The following is a 23756-nucleotide window of genomic DNA, read 5'->3' on the forward strand; positions in this document are numbered from 1 at the left end:
CAATTAGATTTCTGTGGTGAGTAAAGAAAGTGAACAGCATACAAAGTACTGTAGTAAAACAATGATATCTCATCAAAGGTCACTCAATTGTTGATGTATATCGCCACAGAGGTTTTGATTTAAGGTGTGCCTTCTTAAAATGTGATTATGTTTTCATCATTCTTGATTAGGATAAAAAGGATAAAGTGAATTGCTTAAAAGAACAGAGGGCTATCGGATAGAATGTACAGTATATTTCAATTTGAACGTGGTCAAACTTAAAGAGCTAAAGCACTATGAAAGTAGCCAGGTCTTTTGACCTGACAGGGTCAAGCTATAGCGTCTGTCTCCCTAAGGATGGCTGGATTGATGAGCTCCATACGTCCATTTCCCAGTGTGATTGCACAGTGTTCATTAGCAGGAAGCTGGGCTTAATGGCCTGCACACTCCTGTTGGCTGTAAATCTTCAGGCCCTACCCAGGTTTGCTCCCCTGTCTCATCAAAGGGTTGTAAAGAATGCAGTCAACTGATGAAAAAGAGTATGACATTTATGTGCTCCCTCCTCAACACACACCGAGGCAGACTCATAAGTGAAGAAACATTAAAAGTAAGGCCTATGAATGATGCACACGTGATGCTTGTGAGGGGTCTAGAATATCTTGGCCCAAAGGCAGTGTTTTCCAATTTGACTGTCACTGTCACTTATGAATCTGGGTTGACTAGTTGCCTGACTATGACTATGTAAAACGCCTCATGAATAGAATACTGTAGTGTAAGTGGTTCTCTAATTGCCCTTATAGAAGTCTTACAACAACATGTGTTACATTCACCCATCAGCAAAGGTAACCAAGTAATTAGTCTCAACCTGCTACTTTACCTGCTCATTGGGAGCAATTAATGATTCAGTGTCTTCCTCAAGGACACTTCAAGCCATGCAGGAGAAGCAGGGACGTTCTGGTGACCAGACAGCCAGTCTTCCTCCTCTCTAGCCTCCTCTCTAGTCTAATCTACTGCAGACTTGGGATTTACCTCAAAAGAAAATGAACACTACTTTAAAGATCACTGTTCTTGGCAATGTATGTAGGCTTACATATGTCTTATTAGGAATGTCTTAAGAGGGCTAATTGTCAACAAATATTGGTTGTCAGTTGGCTGATATGTCATAGTCTGGTCAGCGAGTGCAGGGCAATGGAGGTTAAAGAGGTGTTGCTGTCTCCATTATTTTCTTTGTGGTTCCAGGTCAACAAATTTAGGTCACAGGACAATGCACTCTCTCTGTTAGACCATAGCAGGGTGCCAGAACCCTTCACATGCTCTCTGCTGACCCTCAGCCCGACCCTCCCCTTCCAACTGTTATCTCTCTACTACACCATTATACTTGGCAGAAGTGAAGTGCCAACAGACTACACGTCCCAGTCTGTTGGACCTGTTGTGTGAGACAGTGTGGTGGAGGGTGGCACCTAGTGGTTAATACAAAATACAAATAATTATAGCCTACTATTATAGCCTATTATCATTAGACAGTTAGTGACCTGTCAAATCACTACTAATCAAATCTAATTTAGGTGAAGGTGCATTTAGTCATCTTGGTCAATTTAGTCATCTGCATGGTTCTGTTTTTCACCTTTTTTTGGACGATGGGTTACCAGATTGATGGGTATACAGTAGCTTCAAGGTTGCTTATTGTCACATATAGGCAACACATTTATAATACGGCTGGCAGCAGCGTTATCAGTGAAATTATTGTTCGTCAAGCTTCCTCAGCAGTATGGATAACAATAAAATAAGATTCAAATAGGATGCAACGGCAAAACATTAGCAATACAAATAACAAATGCAATAATATAAAATATAATAATAATATAAATAATAATACAAATAAAATACAATAATTTAGGTTACTTTAACCTGGAAAATACATTTAGACTAAGATCATACATTCTAAAGAGACTTGTTTTTGTGGACAAAGAAAAGTGAAGATACCCATCCTCACCGCTGGATGTCACTATAGCAACATTCAAACCGATGACGTAATTTTTCTCAAAGATAAAAGCCCGATAAGTCTCTTCCTCCCTCGCCGGGTGCAGTGGCGTGCGCCTGTAATCCAAGTTACTGGGAGGCTGAGGCTGGCGGATCGTTTGAGCTCAGGAGTTCTGAGCTGCAGTGGACTATGTCGATCGGGTGTCCGCACTAAGTTCGGTATCGATATGGTGCTCCTGGGGGAGCTCGGGACCACCAGGTCGCCTAAGGAGGGGTGAACCGGCCCAGGTCGGAAACGGAGCAGGTCAAAGCCCCCGTGCCGCTCAGTAGTGGGTTCGTGCCTGTGAATAGACACTGTAGTGCAGCCTGAGCAATACAGCGAGACCCAGTCTTTTGATGCTTTATGACAACAATGCTTACGTTTTGTGTCATATATGTAATGGTATCGTGCGTTCGGGCAACACATTCCGATAATATTATAGTAGGCCTACATTATTTTGTGAAAAAGGGTACCAAAAAGCCATGCTCATGACTGCCTCACATTGGTTATAATTATGATGAATTAAATGGCTCTTCCTAAAAGGCGTTTGCTTTCCCCAAATTTGATACGAGATACGACTCTCGAGAGAGACAAAAGATTGTGGAATGGTTGTCTTGTTTAGCTTGAAATGTAAAATGTAACAAATAATGAAGACAAATCAGAAGTATTTTGTTGTTGGGCTGTTGGCAAGTGACAACCAGGTGACAACACTCTCTGGTGACAACGCGGTGACAACACAACACCATCTGATCTGGTGAGTGGTTGGTGACGCCCTCACGCGATGGACCAATCAGACGTAGTTTTGTAGTAGTGACCCGGAAACTCTTCCGAGTCCCAACAAATCACATCCGAGACAATTTACTCCTGCAGACTGCTGCTGATGCAAGAAACAAGACTCGCGTGTTGTCGCTTTTAACAACAACTAACCAACATGCCTGCGACGGACAGGGAAACCGATCTCACGGAGAGAATCGAGGCCTTTCTAGCCGATCTAAAGCACGCAGGCAGCGGGACAGGACCGCTGCGTGGCTCCGCGGAAATGGCCCGAGGAACGACTGCTTTGCTCCGCAGAATAGCGTCCAATGCGCGATGGAGCAGTGCAGGTAGATTTACCAGGCTGGTAAATCTTTACTTTAGCTGGTAATACCAGCTAAAGTAAAGTAAATATTCAGTGTTCATTTATTAATTCGGAGAGTTGCAGACCTTGGAGTTGAGCTATTTTAGCTGTCTTTGCAGAAGGGCTTTACTTTTTATTTGCCATTGTTGCTTTCTTTCTTTTTTTCTTCATTTTCTGATATCTAGTATTTACTACATACTACTGTGTCTGTCATTCGATTCAATGTTATATGAGTTAAAGAAAAGGATCTCAAATACCCAAGTTTCCTTTTAGTTGACCTTATACTAGTGAACTGTACTATCATGAAATTCTATCTCTCCCTGTGGAATTAATCACGACCGGTTAGCTCAGTTGGTTAGAGCGTGGAGCTATTAACGGATGAGTAATAACGCCAAGGTCGCGGGTTCGATCCCCGTACTGGCCACAGTTTTCTTTTTTTTATTATTGAGTACTAAAGGACCTCAATGCAAACAGCCATTGCGTTTTCTAGTGGCCTTTAATCCTTTTAGTATCTGAACTGTCCTGTCCTGTACTATTCCTATGCAAACTTCTAATAAAGTATTAAATCAATCAATCAATAGCCACGCGACACCCTTGTAGAATATGACTTGTAAGTTCTAACAGACAACCAACAGCTGTCATACTTTTTCCGTCAGCTTTCTGTTGATGTTTTTATATTTCAATAGGCCTACATACCTGTATCTTCAACTGGAATAAAGTGTATGTTTATTACTGTTGAAAATACAACATTACATCATTATTCCTCTTAAATTGAAATATTGCTTTGCTTTAGGCGATCTGATGGAGATTATCCGCAAGGAGGGAAGGAGGATGACTGTTGCCCAGCCCTCAGAGACCACTGTTGGAAACATGGTTAGACGAGTGTTGAAGATCATTAGAGAAGAATATGCCAGGTATATACTGGAACCCCTGGGATTATAGAGCTCAATAGTCCCAATTGAGATCAATAAATTGGTATCTTAAGTTATTTGTAAGGCAAAATGGGAATCCCCTGACTTGCACTCCTACTAATCACATTTTAGTGATAGTTACTGTGCATCTTGTCCTATTTCCATTTGTTTTGTTTTTCATAGGTCCCGAGGTAGCAGCGAAGAGACGGACCAACAGGAGTCTCTGCACAAGCTGCTGATGTCAGGGGGACTTAGTGAGGAGAACTTTAGGCAACATTTTCCTCTTCTTAAGTCCAACGTCATAGAAGCGATCAATGAACTGCTTACAGAGCTGGGTGAGTTATAATTCTGTATGTTTTTGCGACTGTAGGGAGAATTTACTATCAAACCCGGTAGAACCTTGAACGTTACCTACCGAGTGAGTAGGTAGGTAACGCCTCAATGTCTATAGCTGACCTGTTGTGACATCACATTGTTGACTCATATTTGGCAGTGCCCATATATGGACGCTCCATGTCTATAGCTAACCTGCCCATATATGGAGATCCCCGATGTCATTAATATTAGGCCCATAGCTTGGAATGCCCATATATGGACATACTATGTGAGTCTCATGTAGTCTATAACATAAGACATCTATGATGTCAGATGTCAGTCACATCCATATTTGGGAAAATATTTTGTCCACATTTTGTCCAACTTAAACGAGCAACCGCAATTTGAATCACTCTTGCAAATGAATTCCGTCATGTGCGAATTCTGTCCTTCCTGACCTCGTCCTTTAGGGCGAGGTCGCTTTTCGCCCTACTGGTATTATATCATTGCTGTCGGGCAGAAACCTCGCATTTCAGCTTTTTATGTTTTTGAAGCGGTGAAAACCGGTTCCAATGAGTGGCTTTGTGTGTCCCACGCCCATATATGGTCATTTCAGTCCAGAATGAACAGGTTTTTTCAAAAACAAAATGTGTGTTTCATGTCCATATATGGTCATCTCAGTCCAGAATGAACAGGCTTTTTCAAAAACAGAATGTATGACACCTCATGTCCATGGTCACTCCAGTCCAGAATGAACAGGTTTTTTCTGTCCCGTACGTCCAGAATATCAGTCCAGAATGAATAGGCTTTTTCAAAAAGCAAAATGTGTGTCCCATGGCCATTTCAGTTCAGAATGAACAGGTTTTATCTGTCCTGTCCCGTCCGTCCGTCCGTCCGTCCGTCCGTCCGTCCGTACGTACGTACGTACGTACGTATGTGTGTAGTGTCCCTCCCGGTCTGATGAATGGATACTTTGAGGATTGGTCAAGCTTCACATGTTAATTTGGCCCTCCAGATAAAATCATTAATTCATTCAGAATATAAAGAATGTATAGATCACAGAGTTCATAACTCTAGAACACATAGAATAAAAGTTCACCGCTTCACTTCGAACCGAGGTTTGATTTTTCCATTAATGAATGCCCTAAATCTTCATGCTAGTGTCACACAAAAGTAGCAAAGAAATAGACGATCTACTAGCTCACAATGCATCATGATGCGACGTGTTGTGAGCTTGTAAATGTACTATTTTAGCGGTATTGGAAAAGCTTTGAAAGTGAGAGTGAACATGGTTAAGTGTGTGCAGACTTTATAATTATTTAGCCAGTGAAAAAGTATTGTGAGCTTGAGACTAAATAATAACTACTTTGGATCCATCAAAACACAGGTTATGTCCATTTCCTGAAAAGTAATGGGTTTGGACATATAAGGTTTCCATCCGACAGCGACGATATGCAGTCTGCTCGCCTTGTACAGTAACTATTTCTGTGTTTTGCTTGTAAGGAGCAAAACTGGTCACGGGAATGGAGAATCATGAAGACTATTTTATTGATAAACTATTTTTCCTACCTGATCTTTGATTGATATATTATTTGTAAACAACAACACCTTCTTATTCCCATATGAGATACAATAATCCATCACACAGAAATAAGACAGGAGAGTGATCAGAGTGAGAATGGAATGTTTACTATGGAGAGAGAGTATTCAAGACAAAGGTACAACAGAATAATCAATGGTTCGTGCTCTCTCTGACAAATTATGTTTTGACATGAGTATAAGTATGGTCATTTCATCAGTCAGTGGATGACGTTTCAACAGTTAATAGGATATGTTTCTTGTCCACACATCACAAGACTAAGAGTCCACAGGGTTCCTGGGGGGAGAGGTGTCCTTGCTGGTGTCTAGATGACACCAAATGTTCCAGGCCGAGCCTTAGAATACCAAAACAATTCTCATTGTTTTCGGAACAGGCTCCATGGCAGTAGATAAGGTCTGATTTCTACCAGACGGAGACCTTGTGGGTACTGTAGTGTACATGACCTTATATGACACAGTCACTGTGCCATCAATATGTATTGATAAAAAGATGATATGAACCATAACAAAATACCTATCAATATCCACCGGCTGGTTAATATTGATCTTTTTATCAAATAGATCAACAAAAGAAAACAAAATAGGCAAACAGTGGGATGAAAGATGGTTAGGGTTAGGGTTAGGGTTAAAACATTTCTTCAATAGTAAAAGGACTGTAATTAACGTTAGGGTTAGAGTTGACATGACATTAATGACAAAAATGTTATCATGTTTACACATAAATGAAATAACCCCTTGTAATCAGATTGATACGTCAAGATTAGTTGATCAGTCTTCCCCTGCAACCTGTCAGGACAGAATAAAAATAAAAAGGGGTCCATAAGTCCATAAGTCCTCGATATGATGAGGGCTAGAGACAGAGCAAAGTCCAGGGATCGAGTTGAGGTTTTGTTGGAGATGGGTTGTAGATGGGCGGAGACGGGTCGGAGATGGGTTGTAGAAGGGCGGAGACGGGTCGGAGATGGGCGGAGACGGGTCGAAGAGTGGAAGAGGGTTCTTTAGGTGGGTTTCAGACAGCTCCTATGGACAGAAGCTTGCGGCAGTTCACTAATATCGATACAATGGATTCTTCAGTCATAATTATAGCGGCTTAATTCTCGTGCACTGGTGACCCATCGTCTGTTGGTGGTGCCCCTTTTCACTCTCCGCCCTCTGTATTTTTTCCTCCGCTGTGGTGTTGTCATGGTTAGCCCTTATAGGTGTTGAGTGGCTGTAAGCCGTTCTGATAGTCTGTTTGTGTTGGGCAGAAGGATTAATGCACACAACACAAACATACTCAAAACATACAAAGTTTTAAAATCAAAAGTTTCAAAATCAAAATTAAACGTTAAACAATGAAAATCAAAGCCTAATCCAAACAATCAAGCATACTCCCCCCTCTTGACACAAGGTGTGGCAAGAAAAAATGTTGTTGATGTTTGGGGCTAAATGGATAAAATAATAAAAAAATAAAAATACATTTTTAAACCACAGATTTATAATCTGTTCACAGTTCTTCAATTATTCAAAACTTTCAAAAAAAAATCAAAAATTACTTAAAATCATAAGATAGTTACATCTTCAGTCAGTGTCAAATGTTTCTTAGTAGGCCTACCAGTAAGACACCCAAAGAGGACCTTGGCTTAATCAGCCATCCTTCTCAGGAAGGATTGTGGGTAATCGAGTCTTTTTAAAATGTTTCATAACAGTACCAGAATGGAACATCAACAAAATACTTTAGACAGTAAACAATCAGAATGTTGATGAAATCAGTTGAAAGGAAGACAAAACATCTAACACTTTCTCACACATAACCCGCCATGGCCATGGCACCGTCACACGCACGCTCACGCACGCAGAGGCAGAGAGGGAGTAAAGTGTCCGAGCCTCTTCTGTAACATAGGCACTGTATGAACAGGGCCCCTTTGACATCAGAACACAGACAGAAGGTTTAAATACAAATAAAAGATAATAATAACAAAATAAATAAAATATAATTAAATGGACACCAGCCCCTAGGGAAGCAAAAAACAAAATGAACGGCTCCACCGGACATGGTGCCCCTTTCTCAACAAGACAGGAGGACAGAGAAAAACGGACAAAATCAAATGTAAATAAAACATGAGGTCAAATCCGTCCAGTCCAACCAAAATAAATAAACCTGTCATAAACCTGGAAAAACAAAACAAAATTAAATGAACAGTTGACATGAATTTATATAGTTACTGTAAGACATGATGTAATATCATGTCAAGTGGTCACCTCATGGGCTGGGTTGACCTTAATCAGTGGACAGAACACAACTGAGTTGTTGACATGATGGTGAATCTTGTTGTTGACAGCTCTTGCCGTCACCCCATGAGGATAAAGATTGTTTACTGAAATATGGTTTACCAGTGAAATATCAGACACTTGTTGCAGTGTCAAGGCTGTCGGAATCACAATGTTAGAATACCAGGATGTGTTATTAAGGAACATAGAGTGGCAAACATCCCTTTTAGGAGAAACACATAGAAACAGATTCACACAATAAGACCCATTTTGAGAGAAACAGTATGTAACAAGTCACTTGAAGTTTATAACGATCCCCACAGTTTCTCCAAATAAAATAAAACATAGGCAGAGCTAGCGCAAGCAGCAAGCGTTAAGCAGCAAGCCTAAATGCGAGCCAGCGACTCACACATACCGTACAGTACTGCACGGCCGGACAAACACACATGCACCACTGCTCATGTTCATACTGGGTTTGATTTTTCCCTTTTCTTTCACAAGGTTATCACCAGGGGAGAAAAATAGGATTAAAACACACATACATACAGTACATGTATCCATGTAGACAATTTCTCATACATTTACACACATGGGTCAGTCAGTTTAGAGGTCATCATTCAGAAGGGGGCTTCTTAGTTCTCAACACCTCAGCTGGCCTGAGATGGAATTAAAAATAATAATAAGACTAAAACAAAGACATGTAAGCATAAAGCATGAAGATTTCCGTCAGAACGTTCTGTTCTGGAACATAAAGGAAATCTACCAATTAAAATAACCACGCTATTTCTTATGTGATTAAGTAGCTGGAAACAGCTATTATTAATAAAATAACCACGCGATTTGTTATGTGATTAAGTGGCTGGGTTATGCACTGGCCAAGAGATTCTCCCTTCAGAACAATTGCTTTTGTTCTGGGTACACTAAACGAAATCTTGTAAAGATTTCCTTCAGGACAGAAATAACTTTCGTCCTGGCAACACTAAACTGGAGTCTCGTGCTAAATAACACCAACTAATAATATGGACAAGCATGAATCTGTGACCAACAGTCTGCTATGTCCTCAGAACAGGAAACCGCAGTCCCTATTCTGTTACTCAAACGTGCAACGAAAAGCGATAAAACAATAGACTACAAAACATTAAACAATAAAAACGCAGCTGTGTTAAGAGCTAGCTAGACTCTTAAGACAGCAGGTATAAATCTTTAAGTACTGGACACCTCTGTGATTTACAGTCCAAAAAGGCATGAATAGCCTACAATGAAAACTGAGAAATAGATTTAGAAAGTTAAGGTGTACAAAACCAACTTCAAAGACTTAAGAAGAATAACGCGACCGATTTAATGTCTGTTTTTAACAGGGCCGCAGATAAAAAGTAATTTGTAAGGCAAACCGGAACGACGAAACAACGGAATTTGGAACACATTATTTAGGACACAGGGGCCTCATGGACAAGGTTAAATCATGGATGAAAAAAAAATATGATTTATAACAACTTAAGCAAGTTTTTGTCTCATAACTATCGAAGGAAACTGTAATGAGAGACATACCGGTTTTCTTTAGGGGACACGGGCCTGCCTGGAGTGGTGAGAGCAGAGAGACGTTTGTTATGGAACTGTGTTCTTTTATAATGTAAACAAGGCAAAGACTGCCTGTGATTCAGTGATGAAAGTAATTGAGTACATTTACTTGGGTTCTGTAATCAAGTATGGTTTTGAGGTATATTCTTTGTTTTCTGAGTAGTTCCAAGTTTCAGTATTTTTATTTATTTTTATTTTAAGACAAATATTGGACTGTTATTTCCTCTAGAATCATGGGGTAACAGTAATTATTAGACTTTAAGACTACTATTTGAGCTTGTAGAGCTGTTATTTTCTTTCTCAGGGAGAGAGAGAAAGACAGGAAGTAACAATATTGATTTATTTTAGGTTAATTGAGAGACAGAGAGCATATTAGAGAAAGAGAAGAGTATAAATGTTGAATTGTATAAATTCAACATTTATACAAGTTTTTTGTCTCTGAGCAGTGTGTGAGTTGTATTAGGGTACCTGGGTGGTGAATCTTGTTGGCTCTGCTGTCGGCTTGCCCCTTTGCCAATTTGAGTGACATGTATGATAAAACAGTGAGCTCACGTGTCATGGTGGGGAGAAAAAAAATCCTGGGGGTTCCACCGACAGCAGGTCCAATCGTCCAATCGGTCCACTCCTTGAGAAAGTGGAGAAGGAGACATTTTAGTTCTGTCTTAACTTAAATTGTCAGATACATTTTAAACATTTGAATATTATTAGAGGCCTTCATGCCAATTATTTTACCAGAACAGAAATGGTCAAAATACGGTCTAAAAAAATAACATATAGCTTCTCACTCTGCTTCGCGACGGCAAGCGAGGGGGTGAGAGGCGCAGAGTAAACGGAGCGAATTCGGTACCAAAACAGACAGATAACAAAATAATACTGGACAATTATTGATAAAAATAACATCAACCGTGACCACCGGCGGCTATGTCCAAATTCTTTAGAACCAGGCAAACCCTCTGATTCTGGTAAACAATGTGCAACAAAAAGCAACAAAAAGGTACCGAGAGAAAAAAATAGTTTCTGTGAAGTTTGAAAATCACAGAAATAACGACCGATAAAATGACCATCTACTGTTATCAGATAAGGGTTAATTTACGACGCGTGTCAAACCAGAACATAATTAGGAGATTTCCGGCTCCTCGACGGAGGGAGAACAATAATTCATCATTAATTCAAAATTCAAAGACACGACACATAATGTTACAGGGGCCAACCGTAAACTATAAAGGATTAATAAGTAATTACAAATGTTATAATTTAAAAGAATGTTATAATGAATGGTGTCTCCTGTCCTACTGTATTTCCCCTATGTTGGGCTGGCGGGGACAATAGCCTATGATAGGATGTGTCCGAGCAATTTATGTGTTAAAACAAGTGAAGGTAAAATAGGCTGAGCGATACTAAAACATTATTTAGCCTTGTCCGACTCCCTGAAATATCAAAAATCAAAACAATAATTCAAACTGAGAAGCGACTCATCGCGCACAGATAACTGAAGAAAACAGTATACTTATCTTAAAATATTATTCCGGTCACCAGTGGTGCATAAAGATCCGTCCTCGGACCGTGGAGCATGCAATCAGAAAACCATGTGTCCAGCGGTCCAGTGGCGGATGTCCAAGCAGGGAATGTTATAAAATAAATTGTACTGTTGTCAAAATAATAACCTTGTCTGAAAACACAGTAAACTTCCAAACTCACAGCTGGTTCTTTTATACGTGTTGTAAAACCGACCCACCGGGGGAGAGAAAGTGCACCCACGGTCACTTGTCCATCCATCGGTCGGCCAAGATTACATCTGTATGCGGCGACGTAGGACCATTTTGATTGATATATTATTTGTAAACAACAACACCTTCTTATTCCCATATGAGATACAATAATCCATCACACAGAAATAAGACAGGAGAGTGATCAGAGTGAGAATGGAATGTTTACTATGGAGAGAGAGTATTCAAGACAAAGGTACAACAGAATAATCAATGGTTCGTGCTCTCTCTGACAAATTATGTTTTGACATGAGTATAAGTATGGTCATTTCATCAGTCAGTGGATGACGTTTCAACAGTTAATAGGATATGTTTCTTGTCCACACATCACAAGACTAAGAGTCCACAGGGTTCCTGGGGGGAGAGGTGTCCTTGCTGGTGTCTAGATGACACCAAATGTTCCAGGCCGAGCCTTAGAATACCAAAACAATTCTCATTGTTTTCGGAACAGGCTCCATGGCAGTAGATAAGGTCTGATTTCTACCAGACGGAGACCTTGTGGGTACTGTAGTGTACATGACCTTATATGACACAGTCACTGTGCCATCAATATGTATTGATAAAAAGATGATATGAACCATAACAAAATACCTATCAATCTTATCTCAGAGGGAACGACCGACAACATCGCTATGCAGGCCCTGGAGCACATCCACTCCAATGAGGTCATCATGACTATCGGCCGCTCTCGCACAGTCGAGGCCTTCCTCAAAGATGCCGCACGCAAGCGCAAGTTCCATGTTATTGTGGCAGAATGTGCCCCCTTCTGCCAGGTAGCCGACTGTAGTTTACTTTTGAAGACTTAAGAATGCAATTAACCCACTAAGACCTGGAATTATTTAATACTTAAGCTATTGAAAAATAGCAGATATACAAGCTCACAGCGCGGTGCCGCGAGCTGTGCCGAGCTTGTAGATCTGCTATTTTTTAAAAGTTGTGAACATTTTTGCAAATCTTTGAATACATCATTTTCAAAGCAAAGCTTTGTAACTCAAATCTTTGCTACTTGGGGTCCCTGGAACAACATATTTGAGATGGCCAAATACATGTAATTCTGGGGGTCCTTGACATGAAGACGTTTGAGAACCACTGATTTAGAAGAATGTTTTAGAAGACATTTATAGAATCGGGTCAAAATATTCAAAGACTTGCACAAATTTTCAAGATTTTTCAAAAATAGCAGTTCTACAAGCTGTGCTGTGAGTTTTTATATGTGCTATTTTTGAATAGTTAAAGCATAACATAATGGTTAAAGTAATAATACGTTCCAAATCTTAATGGTTTAAGATGCAATGGCAATATGCATGTCGACATTGTCAAGTGAATAAAGGTTTTGTTGGTTACACAACACACGCACACACACACACAGCTATAGTCATGTTGTTTTCTTTGAATCAATGTTAAATGCTATGTTTAATGCTATGTTTATTGAGCACCGTAGTCACATTACAGAGGATGTACACTACAGCAATTTAGAAATACTACTAATACTTTTAATATTCATGGCAGTAATACCCAAAATACTATTAATCATAGAAAATTTAAAAACGGACAAATACCAACAAACGTTTATGATGTTATAACATAACTTGTATACTTATTTTACAATGTTTTTTTATATTTTTAATTTTGCTTTCATTTTCTTCCAGGGACATGAAATGGCAACCAGTCTCTCAAAAGCTGGAATTGAAACTACTGTCATTGCAGATGCTGCCATATTTGCAGTGATGTCTAGGGTTAATAAGGTACTGTACATGACAAACACTGCACCTTTTCTATTCTTTGCATTCTCATGTTGTCCACCACTAAATCTTTCCTTAATCCTTAATTGTGGGCTCGCCTGGAAGGCGAGCACACGTATGTTATCTTCATTATTTATATACTATACTATACTAGTCAGTATCTCCTCAAAACTTTGGCGCGATTCATCTCCTAAACGCTTACACCTTTCAACACCATTCAAATTTTTATGTGTTCAGCTTACTGAGGACACGTGCGCGTGTATTTTTCTTTTTGAAATGTTTTGTAGTTTAATTATAAAAAAATAAAAATGTTTAACTTTAAGCACCCAATGCATTTCCAATGGGTTTAGTGAGTGGAGACAGAGTGAGACAGAGGAAAGGGACCCATGTTTATATTAAAGGCATGTTTTCACTACAGTTCCGGAATTTTTCCTGCAAAATAATTAGCATAATGATTTTCAACTTGCCGGGAGTTTAGTTTTTTGGGTGTTTTCACATAAGCAAAAATGCTGGCATAGCCATAAAATACCTCGTTTTCACTAAACCGTTGTCGCGGTGTTGTCCGTTGTCCGTGTCCGTGTTGCCAGACTTTGCGAGAGAACTAAGCAACCAGGTGTACGAAATTATCTAGGCCACACGAGCACTTTAAAACTACCCGCATCGCCACATCAGCTAATTGAAAATTACCGATCTACAAGCTCACAACAAATAAAACGAAACCAGCAACTATCATATACAAACAACTTTACGGAAATGAAGCCCAGAGTCGCTTATAATTAGCAGACATGGCAACACTTGCACTGAAAGACCTGAAAAAAAAAAAAAAAAAAAGAAACACTCTCCCCAGTTCGTTGCGTTCACTGCGGTGGCATCGGTGCCTGTCCTGTCTCTTCTCTCTCTCACTCTGAACGCTACAAATGGATTTACTAAAACAAAATATTCTTCATGCTCAGCAACAACAACACATAAGGTCCGTTCAGAAAGGATCTCATCTAATGCAACGTGTTGCACCTGTGGGCTTTAGATTAGCTGTGGTCTGTGGACTCGCTCGGTGCTCAAAAGACTTTTAGGCTAATCATCACATGACAACGGCGATAAACTAATGATGCACCTTTTGTTGAGAACAGCTTCTTTCTTTCAGAACCTCTCCAGTCCCTCCGCAGATAGCGGAGGAAGAGGTTCCAAAAGGAGCTGCCGTTAAGAAATCGTTGCACTTTTGCAGGCAGCCAGCCATGGTCACAATGCGACTCTCACTCTACTCTTTATAGCCTAAATAATTATCCCTAATGCAAGGTGAAGCTGTATTATATTTCGACTGTAGGCCTATATCCCATTCACATTCTGATCGTTTTCAATCCCAAATACAATGCTTTAACTGTTATCATTGGCTCCTTACGCACCTGCTTGTCAAAAAACCGTCAAAAATAACGGTATGCGTTTTCACAGAAGGGAAATTTGTATTCTAACGGTACTTTAGCCAAAAATTACTAGGTATTTTCCCGTCAAATTTCGGCCTCCAAAACTCCCGGAATACAAAATAAGTGGCCGTTTTCACATGGCGTGAATTTCAAAATTGCCGTCATTTTTGACAAGACTTCCAGAAGTTTTGCTCAGTGAAAACGGGGCTTAAGTCGCTGTGGCTGCAATATTCACACTTCAGATATGCTATTTATATCAATGCGTTCACACAGGTCTGCTCTCTGATTTGATCCAAATGTCTAAGCTGTGTGATGTATAAAACTATAGTTATAGTTAAAACTATAAATAAATGTCCCTCTCCACTCTACTGATTACACAGCTGTGATCAAGAATCAAGTCCGGGCGATGGGATGTAAATCCCATAGCCATATATCCTAGAGCCCGCAGGGACAGTCAGCCATATTAGTGGTTGTTGTTGGTTGTCAGGGAGATATCAAAACCAATGCCTTTCCAAGTCAGATCCACAAACACAATAAAAGCCATGCTCCACTCCTCAGTCTGGAGTGGCCACATAGAAGAACGCCTTGGTTATAGACATAGTGGAGGACAGATGTGATCTGGGATTGTTAGCCTACAGTATATGCACTCAATATACTCCACTACAGTTGGAGTCCATTTGACAGTTGCTGGTTCCCAAACACAGAATCAAAAATGTAGATCTAGAACACATAGAATATGTACAGTACAGTAAGGTTCAGTAGAGTACAGTAAAAGTACAGTAAGGTTCAGTAGAGTACAGTAAAGTACAGTAAGGTACAGAAAGGTACAGTACAGAAAGGTACAGTAGAGTACAGTACAGTAAGGTACAGTAAAGTACAATACAGTACAGTAAGGTACAGTAGAGTACAGTAAAGTACAGTAGAGTACAGTAAAGTACAGTAGAGTACAGTAAGGTACAGTAGAGTACAGTAAAGTACAGTATAGTAAGGTACAGTAGAGTACAGTACAGTAAGGTACAGTACGGCACAGTAGAGTACAGTACAGTATAGTACAGTAAGGTACAGTAGAGTACAGTAAAGTACAGTAAAGTACGGTACAGTAAGGTACAGTACAGTAAGGTACAGTAGAGTACAGTAAAGTACAGTAAGGTGCAGTACAGTAGAGTAGAGTAAAGTACAGTACAGTAAGGTACAGTAAGTTACAGTAGAGTACAGTAAAGTACAGTAAGGTACAGCAGAGTACAGTAAAGTACAGTACTGTAAGGTACAGTACAGTACAGTAGTGTACAGTAAAGTACAGTAACGTACAGCACAGTAAGGTACAGCAAGATACAGTAGTGTACAGTAAAGTACAGTACAGTAAGGTACAGTAAAGTACAATACAGTACAGTAAGGTACAGTAGAGTACAGTAAAGTACAGTAGAGTACAGTAAGGTACAGTAGAGTACAGTAAAGTACAGTATAGTAAGGTACAGTAGAGTACAGTACAGTAAGTTACAGTACGGCACAGTAGAGTACAGTACAGTATAGTACAGTAAGGTACAGTAGAGTACAGTAAAGTACAGTACAGTAAGGTACAGTACAGTAAGGTACAGTAGAGTACAGTAAAGTACAGTAAGGTACAGTACAGTAGAGTAGAGTAAAGTACAGTACAGTAAGGTACAGTAAGTTACAGTAGAGTACAGTAAAGTACAGTAAGGTACAGCACAGTAGAGTAGAGTAAAGTACAGTACAGTACAGTAAGGTACAGTAAGTTACAGTAGAGTACAGTAAGGTACAGCAGAGTACAGTAAAGTACAGTACTGTAAGGTACAGTACAGTACAGTAGTGTACAGTAAAGTACAGTAACGTACAGCACAGTAAGGTACAGCAAGATACAGTAGTGTACAGTAAAGTACAGTACAGTAAGGTACAGTACATTACAGTAAGGTGCAGTACAGTACAGTACAGTAAGGTACAGTACGTTTCAGTAAAGTACAGTAATGTACAGTACGGGACAGTAAGGTACAGTACAGTAAAGTACCGTAAGGTAAAGTACAGTAAGGTATGGTACAATACGGTACGGTACAATACGGTATGGTACAGTAAGGTATGATACAGTACAGTACAGTACAGTACAGTAAGGTAAAGTACCATAAGGTACCGTCCACATTATGTTTTCATTTTATTTTGATTTAATTGTCCATAACGTTAAGTTCATGTAATAACACTGCTTGTCTACATTGTATTTCCATTACCATTTTACGTCAGTAAAATGAAAGAGAGCATTGCCTGGGACCTTGACACTTTTTACTATTATTTTTTTGGTTGGAAGCGAGCCCACACTGTTTCGAAGGAACAGTATTTCTAGTTGTAGAATGTTACAGCGCGTCTGTCAACCACACTGACCACTGTATACTCACCTGTTTCCTTGGGAGCTGAAGGAAATATCTAGTCATTACCTAACATACTTTTTTTCCTATTGAGATGCTCCAATTGCGGTTTTTGGGGCAGATACTGATCACTGATCAACTGGAATCAGCATCTGCCGATACCGATATTACCGATCACAGTGTCAAATCCATAAATTCTTCTATTTATTGCAGCATTTATATATTTAATGATTAACATTGTCTATTTAGTATAAACATTAGGAGTTTGCAGGCTGAGGTCCTTTAGTATCCAATTTAATTTGTAGGAGATGAAGCTGAGGTTACATTCAGTCCCACAGATAAATATTGTGAAAATAGCTGATCTAGCTTGTAGATCGGCAAAGCCGATACCGATCAAAGCCGATAGAGGCATTATGCGATCACTCACCGACCAATCGGCACATCTCTAGTTTCCCAAACATCTCCTGGCTGGAATCCCTGTTCCTGTTACCCTGCATGTTTGAGATCGGTAAACTATCCCAGTCTTGTGAATTCACATTATCATGTGTCTTCTGTAGACCTGTCTGGCCCCAAGTGCTGGGTGCCAATCAGCATCTGTCAATCACAGGGCCTTGAGCCTGACCTGACTAGGGATGGTCCCCCCGACACGGTTGCCCACCCTAGAGCCTGGGTCTGCCTGACGTTTCTTCCAGTTAAGGGGGAGTTATCCCAATAAACGGTAATGATGATTATCGTCACATCCCTATTGTCAATCACAGGACCTGACCTGACTGCCTATTACCAGTTTGGTTTCTGTGCTTGGGGCCTGGCCGGTCTGCTGAAGATGCATGATCATTTTAATTCATACAACCGGGACGGTTTAACAGGCAAAGGTTTTACCAGCTGTGATGATGCATAAATGTCATGGATATGATAAGTGGGTATAGCGTCTCTCACTCTCTCACAGAAATATCCTGAGTGTTAATTTATCAATGTATAACTTGTGCTAGTGTTCAAATGGAACCACAGTTCAATTTGTAGACTCTGACAGTTAAATTAAGGCAGAGGATTTTGGCGTCATGGCTGGTGTGATCCCGTAGTGTCTAGCGTTTTATTCTTTATTTATTTCGTAATCGTATTTGTTTTTGTTTGGTTATTGAATTTCAGGGTAAGCTTGTCTAATGATCTCTCCTCAGGTCATTATTGGTACACAGACCATCCTGGCAAATGGTGGGCTGAGGGCCGTAAATGGAACACACACTCTTGCGCTGGCAGCCAAGCATCACTCCACACCGCTTATTGTGTGTGCTCCCATGTTCAAGCTCTCACCTCAGGTAACATTGAAAAATACTGACCATTATAGTAGGGATGGGACGATATAAACATTTCATATCACGATTATTGTGACAAAAGAAATTGCGATTTATGATATTATCGCGATAATCAAAATCCATTAAAAATAGCTGATCTACAAGCTCACAACGCGTTGCAACATGACTTGTTGTGAGCTTGTAGTTCAGCTATTTTTTGGAAAAGACATTTGATAGAGTGAAAAAAAGTATGTATATTATAAGTACCTTTTACCAATACGGTTTAAGTACTATGCAGCTTGGCAAATAAAAGGTGAATTGATCCCAGTGCATGACGGAGGACGATATCACGATAAATTAAATCTCGAATCTGTTATTTATCACGATATACGATAACATCGTTTATCGTCCCATCCCTACACTATAGAATACCGGTATTTTAATCTGTCATGATTCAGTATGTTATCTCTCACTACAGACAGATAACAACAACATTCTCTGCCCTTAGTTTCCAAATGAAGAGGATACGTTCCATAAGTTTGTCTCCCCACATGAGGTGCTCCCATTCACAGAAGGTAACACTAATTTTGCCAATGTTGCAAATGGTCTAATCAACAAATGTTTAGAAATGTTCAATATATGATTTAAAAACTGACCAGTGTGCATATTGGAAAGGAAGATATCAGTTATTATTGAGAATAGTTTTTAATGTAAGGAAATGTAATCAAACAAGATGATTCAGTGCTGAATTCCTAATAAATAAATAAATAACCTGTCAAAAGTGATGAAAACAACTGGGATGTTCCTCCCAGTTGTTTTTTTGTTAATATTATTAAACTATTAATACAAAACATGGTGGACAACAATTCACCCATGTTTATATGAAAAAAATATTGCTTTCTACAGTTGCAAAGTCTGATGTGTGACAGGCATCCTTAATGATGATCTGCCTGTTAATGGTGGTCTTGAATTGTCTTTTTAGGTGAGATTCTGTCAAAGGTGAACGTGCACTGCCCAGTGTTCGACTATGTCCCACCTGAGCTCATTACACTTTTCATCTCCAATATTGGAGGAAACGCACCCTCATACATCTACCGGCTGATGAGCGAGCTTTACCACCCTGAAGACCATGAACTGTAACCAGTGTATGATGAAAAATAAAAGAATATAAATATGTTGTTGCAGTTTTTGTTTTTCTAAGTGATGCTATTTGGCTTGTTTTAAAACAATTTATTTGCCAAGGTTTGACGCAGGGTAATTCTAATTCTAATCCTGTATAGTAATACATTTAAGAAAATAAACTGTACATAGCTCCAGCGTACGTCAGATTGGAACCAGAGATGAAGGTAAATGGTCTCTACATGCTCATAACACTTTGATTAGATTGCCTGTTTTCACACTGGACAGGACACTCTCCTTCAAAAAACACCTGGAGAACACCAAAGCTAAGGTCAACACCCGAAACAACATTTTGCGAAAACTAGTAAACTCCAAGTGGGGCGCAGACCCACCAACAATCCGCACAACTGCCATGGCCCTGTGCTTCTCTACTGCAGAATATGCCTGCTCGAGCTGGAGTCGATCATGCCATACCAAGCTGGTCAACACAGCTTTAAACGACTGTCGCATCATCACGGGATGCATCAAAACAACACCTGTCCTGTGCCTCTATGCGCTAGCCGGCATCTCTCCTCCACACATCAGGCGATTGGGTATCGCTCAAGATGAACGCAGGACACAGGAGACGGACAGACATGTAGACAACCCTTACATGGCCATGTAGCACCCCCACGGAGGTCCCATCCAGAGCCAGCTTCATGCAGACAGTCCTGCCCCTCCAGACAACAAAACAAGCAGCAAGGGCCAATATCTGGGAAGATGAATGGCAAAGCCATAACATACGAGCTCTTGACTGGTTGAACAGAGGAATTACACCAACGGAAAGCCTTGCTAGTGGCCACAACCTTGACTGGATCACCTGGAAGTCACTAAACAGATCTCATATAACATTGAATAATAGAACACAGTACTTTATGTATCTCATATAACATTGAATACTAGAACACAGTACTTTATGTATCTCATATAACATTGAATAGAACACAGTGCTTTATGTATCTCATTGCGACCGTAGGTCGCACTTACTATCAAAACCTGCACAAACTGTGAGTCAGTCCGTCAGTCAGTCAGTCTGTCCGTCTGTCTGTCACACCTCACACGTCACACTATTGCCCTGCTCATATCTCCGCAACCGTTGCCCCGATCCATGCCAAATTTTGCACACACGCTCCTTGGCTGCCAAACTACAACCTCCAAGGACCCCCGGAGCTCCAGGGACCCCCAGGTCCCTGGGGGACCCCCAGATGTAAAAAAAGACCAAATGTGCAAAAATGACCAAATGACCACTCCAACATGGCTGCTCACGGGGAATTCCCGGGGACCACCGACTCCTGGTGCTCCAGAACGGATGCCAAAGTGGTGGCGCCCCCAGTGGAGGACCCCCTCCACTGCAGCTCACATAAAATGCCGTAACTCGGGCTAGGAGCGTCCGGGAGAGCCGGGGCCGGTACCTATTCGTCCGCCAAGGCAACGCGGAGACCCCACCCCTCATTTCTCACATGGCCCTCTTCTAGCGCCACCATGAGGCCGATTCTTGCAAAACACATTTTTGGACACTGCTCCTACAGATTTTGCCCTAAAATCACGCACATCGGTACACAGTATGTCTACACATTGCCCACACAACTAGGAACCAATGGCAGTTACAGCCCTCTTTGTGTGTACATGTGACCTACGGTCGCTTATCTCCCGATTAGGGAGTCTTACTGGTATAACATCGAATAGAACACAGTATTTTATGTATCTCATATAACATTGAATAGAACACATACTTTATGTAGCCTATCTCATAGGCTATATAATTGAAATACAGATGGATAGAACACAGTACTTTATGTATCTCATATAACATTGAATAGAACACAGTACTACTAACGGGCAAAATAAATAATAGTAATAGAGAAATATAGGAGATATTTACTGTGTGTGTGTGTGTGTGTGTGTGTGTGTGTGTGTGTGTGTGTGTTTTTATTCATGGTATTTTTTACATTTGTTTGTTTGTTTAAAAATGTATGAACAAAACAAACAACAAAAAAGATACAGAAAAAACTATCTTTTGAAATGTACACACTACACATGTATTTTGTGGCCCACAAATGGGTCCAGACCCACAGTTTGGGAAACGGTGCTCTAATATATCACATGAACAGAACGGTGCGTACACAAGGTTGCACACACTTAGCGAGCTGCAGGCACACTTAAAATGTCTACTTTTTTTTCGACAAATGCTAATGCTAACAAATGCTAATGTTAGATTTTTCTAAGTGCGATAACTCGGAAACCAATAGGTTTTAAGCGCCCGTCTTTTAGTATGTTGTATAGCTCTTCGAGACGAACGCGTGGATATGACATTTATTCATTTTTTTCAGATTGTCTTCAAAACCCCCAAAAGGCGTAAGGCGTCAAAACATAGATTTTAAGTCTTAAATTTCCGATATTGCTTATCCTTTTGTATATTGTATAGCTCGTCGAGACGAACGTGTGGATGTGTGACACATTGTTGTGCGACCCCTGGAACCCTACTTTTTTTTGACAAATGCTAATGCTAACAAATGCTAATGTTAGAATTTTCAAAGTGCGATAACTCGGAAACCAATAGGTTTTAAGCGCCCGTCTTTTAGTATGTTGTATAGCTCTTCGAGACGAACGTGTGGATATGACATTTATTCATTTTTTTCAGATTGTCTTCAAAACCCCCAAAATTACATAAGACTATATTAAGGCGTCAAAACATAGATTTTAAGTCTTAAATTTCCGATAGTGCTTATCCTTTTGTATATTGTATAGCTCGTCGAGACGAACGTGTGGATGTGTGGCACATTGTTGTGCGACCCCTGGAACCCTACTTTTTTCGACAAATGCTAATGCTAACAAATGCTAATGCTAGATTTTTCAAAGTGCGATAACTCGGAAACCAATAGGTTTTAAGGTTTTTTAATGCTAACAAATGCTAACAACTGCTAATGCTAACAAATGCTAATGCTAACACCAACCGCTACACAAGGTTGCACACACTTAGCGAGCTGCAGGCACACTTAAAATGTCTTAGAAATGTTCTCCTTAATTCTAAATCTAATTCTAGATTTGTCAAAGTGCGATAATTCGGAAACCAATAGGTTTTAAGTGCCCGTCTTTTAGTATGTTGCATAGCTCTTCGAGACTAACGCGTGGACATGAAAGTTATTGATTTTTTTCAGATTGTCTTCAAAACCCCCAAAATTACATAAGACTATAGTAAGGCGTCAAAACATAGATTTTAAGTCTTACATTTCCGATAGTGCTTATCCTTTTGTATGTTGTATAACTCGTCGAGACGAACGTGTGGATGTGTGACACATTGCTGTGCGACCCCTGGAACCCTACTTTTTTTTCGACAAATGCTAATGCTAACAAATGCTAATGTTAGATTTTTCAAAGTGCTATAACTCGGAAACCAATAGGTTTTAAGCGCCCGTCTTTTAGTATGTTGCATAGCTCTTCGAGACTAACGCGTGGACATGAAAGTTATTGATTTTTTTCAGATTGTCTTCAAAACCCCCAAAATGACATAAGACTATAGTAAGGCGTCAAAACATAGATTTTAAGTCTTAAATTTCCGATAGTGCTTATCCTTTTGTATGTTGTATAGCTCGTCGAGACGAACGTGTGGATGTGTGACACATTGCTGTGCGACCCCTGGAACCCAACTTTTTTTTGAGAAATGCTAATGCTAACAAATGCTAACAACTGCTTATGCTAACAAATGCTAATGCTAACACCAACCACTACACAAGGTTGCACACACTTAGCGAGCTGCAGGCACACTTAAACTGTCTTAGGAATTTTCTCCTTAATTCTAAATCTAATTCTAGATTTGTCAAAGTGCGATAATTCGGAAACCAATAGGTTTTAAGTGCCCGTCTTTTAGTATGTTGCATAGCTCTTCGAGACTAACGCGTGGACATGAAAGTTATTGATTTTTTTCAGATTGTCTTCAAAACCCCCAAAATTACATAAGACGTAAGGCGTCAAAACATAGATTTTAAGTCTTACATTTCCGATAGTGCTTATCCTTTTGTATGTTGTATAACTCGTCGAGACGAACGTGTGGATGTGTGACACATTGCTGTGCGACCCCTGGAACCCTACTTTTTTTTTCGACAAATGCTAATGCTAACAAATGTTAATGCTAGATTTTTAGACTATAGTAAGGCGTCAAAACATAGATTTTAAGTCTTAAATTTCCGATAGTGCTTATCCTTTTGTATGTTGTATGTTGAGACGAACGTGTGGATGTGTGAC

General features: G+C 40.0%; 1 protein-coding gene across 2 annotated transcripts; it reads left to right on the top strand.

Annotated features, from left to right (window-relative positions):
- The first annotated feature begins 2068 nt into the window (after positions 1 to 2068).
- eif2b2 (eukaryotic translation initiation factor 2B, subunit 2 beta) lies at positions 2069 to 19509 on the top strand. 2 transcript variants are annotated; one of them, XM_080744327.1, is made up of 8 exons: positions 2069 to 2753; positions 3910 to 4030; positions 4211 to 4362; positions 12145 to 12308; positions 13185 to 13280; positions 18243 to 18380; positions 18865 to 18931; positions 19339 to 19509. In XM_080744327.1, the coding sequence occupies exons 2-8, from the start codon at positions 3918 to 3920 to the stop codon at positions 19494 to 19496; spliced, it is 888 nt and encodes a 295-aa protein (XP_080600453.1). In that variant the 5' UTR covers positions 2069 to 2753; positions 3910 to 3917; the 3' UTR covers positions 19497 to 19509. The 2 variants fall into 2 exon arrangements, with proteins under 2 accessions (XP_080600453.1, XP_080600452.1); XM_080744326.1 differs by lacking the exon at positions 2069 to 2753 and adding an exon at positions 2842 to 3102.
- The last annotated feature ends 4247 nt before the right edge of the window (positions 19510 to 23756 follow it).

The sequence above is a fragment of the Nannobrachium achirus genome (genome assembly GCF_963921795.1).
Source record: "Nannobrachium achirus genome assembly, chromosome: 16".
NCBI classification, from domain to species: domain Eukaryota; kingdom Metazoa; phylum Chordata; class Actinopteri; order Myctophiformes; family Myctophidae; genus Nannobrachium; species Nannobrachium achirus.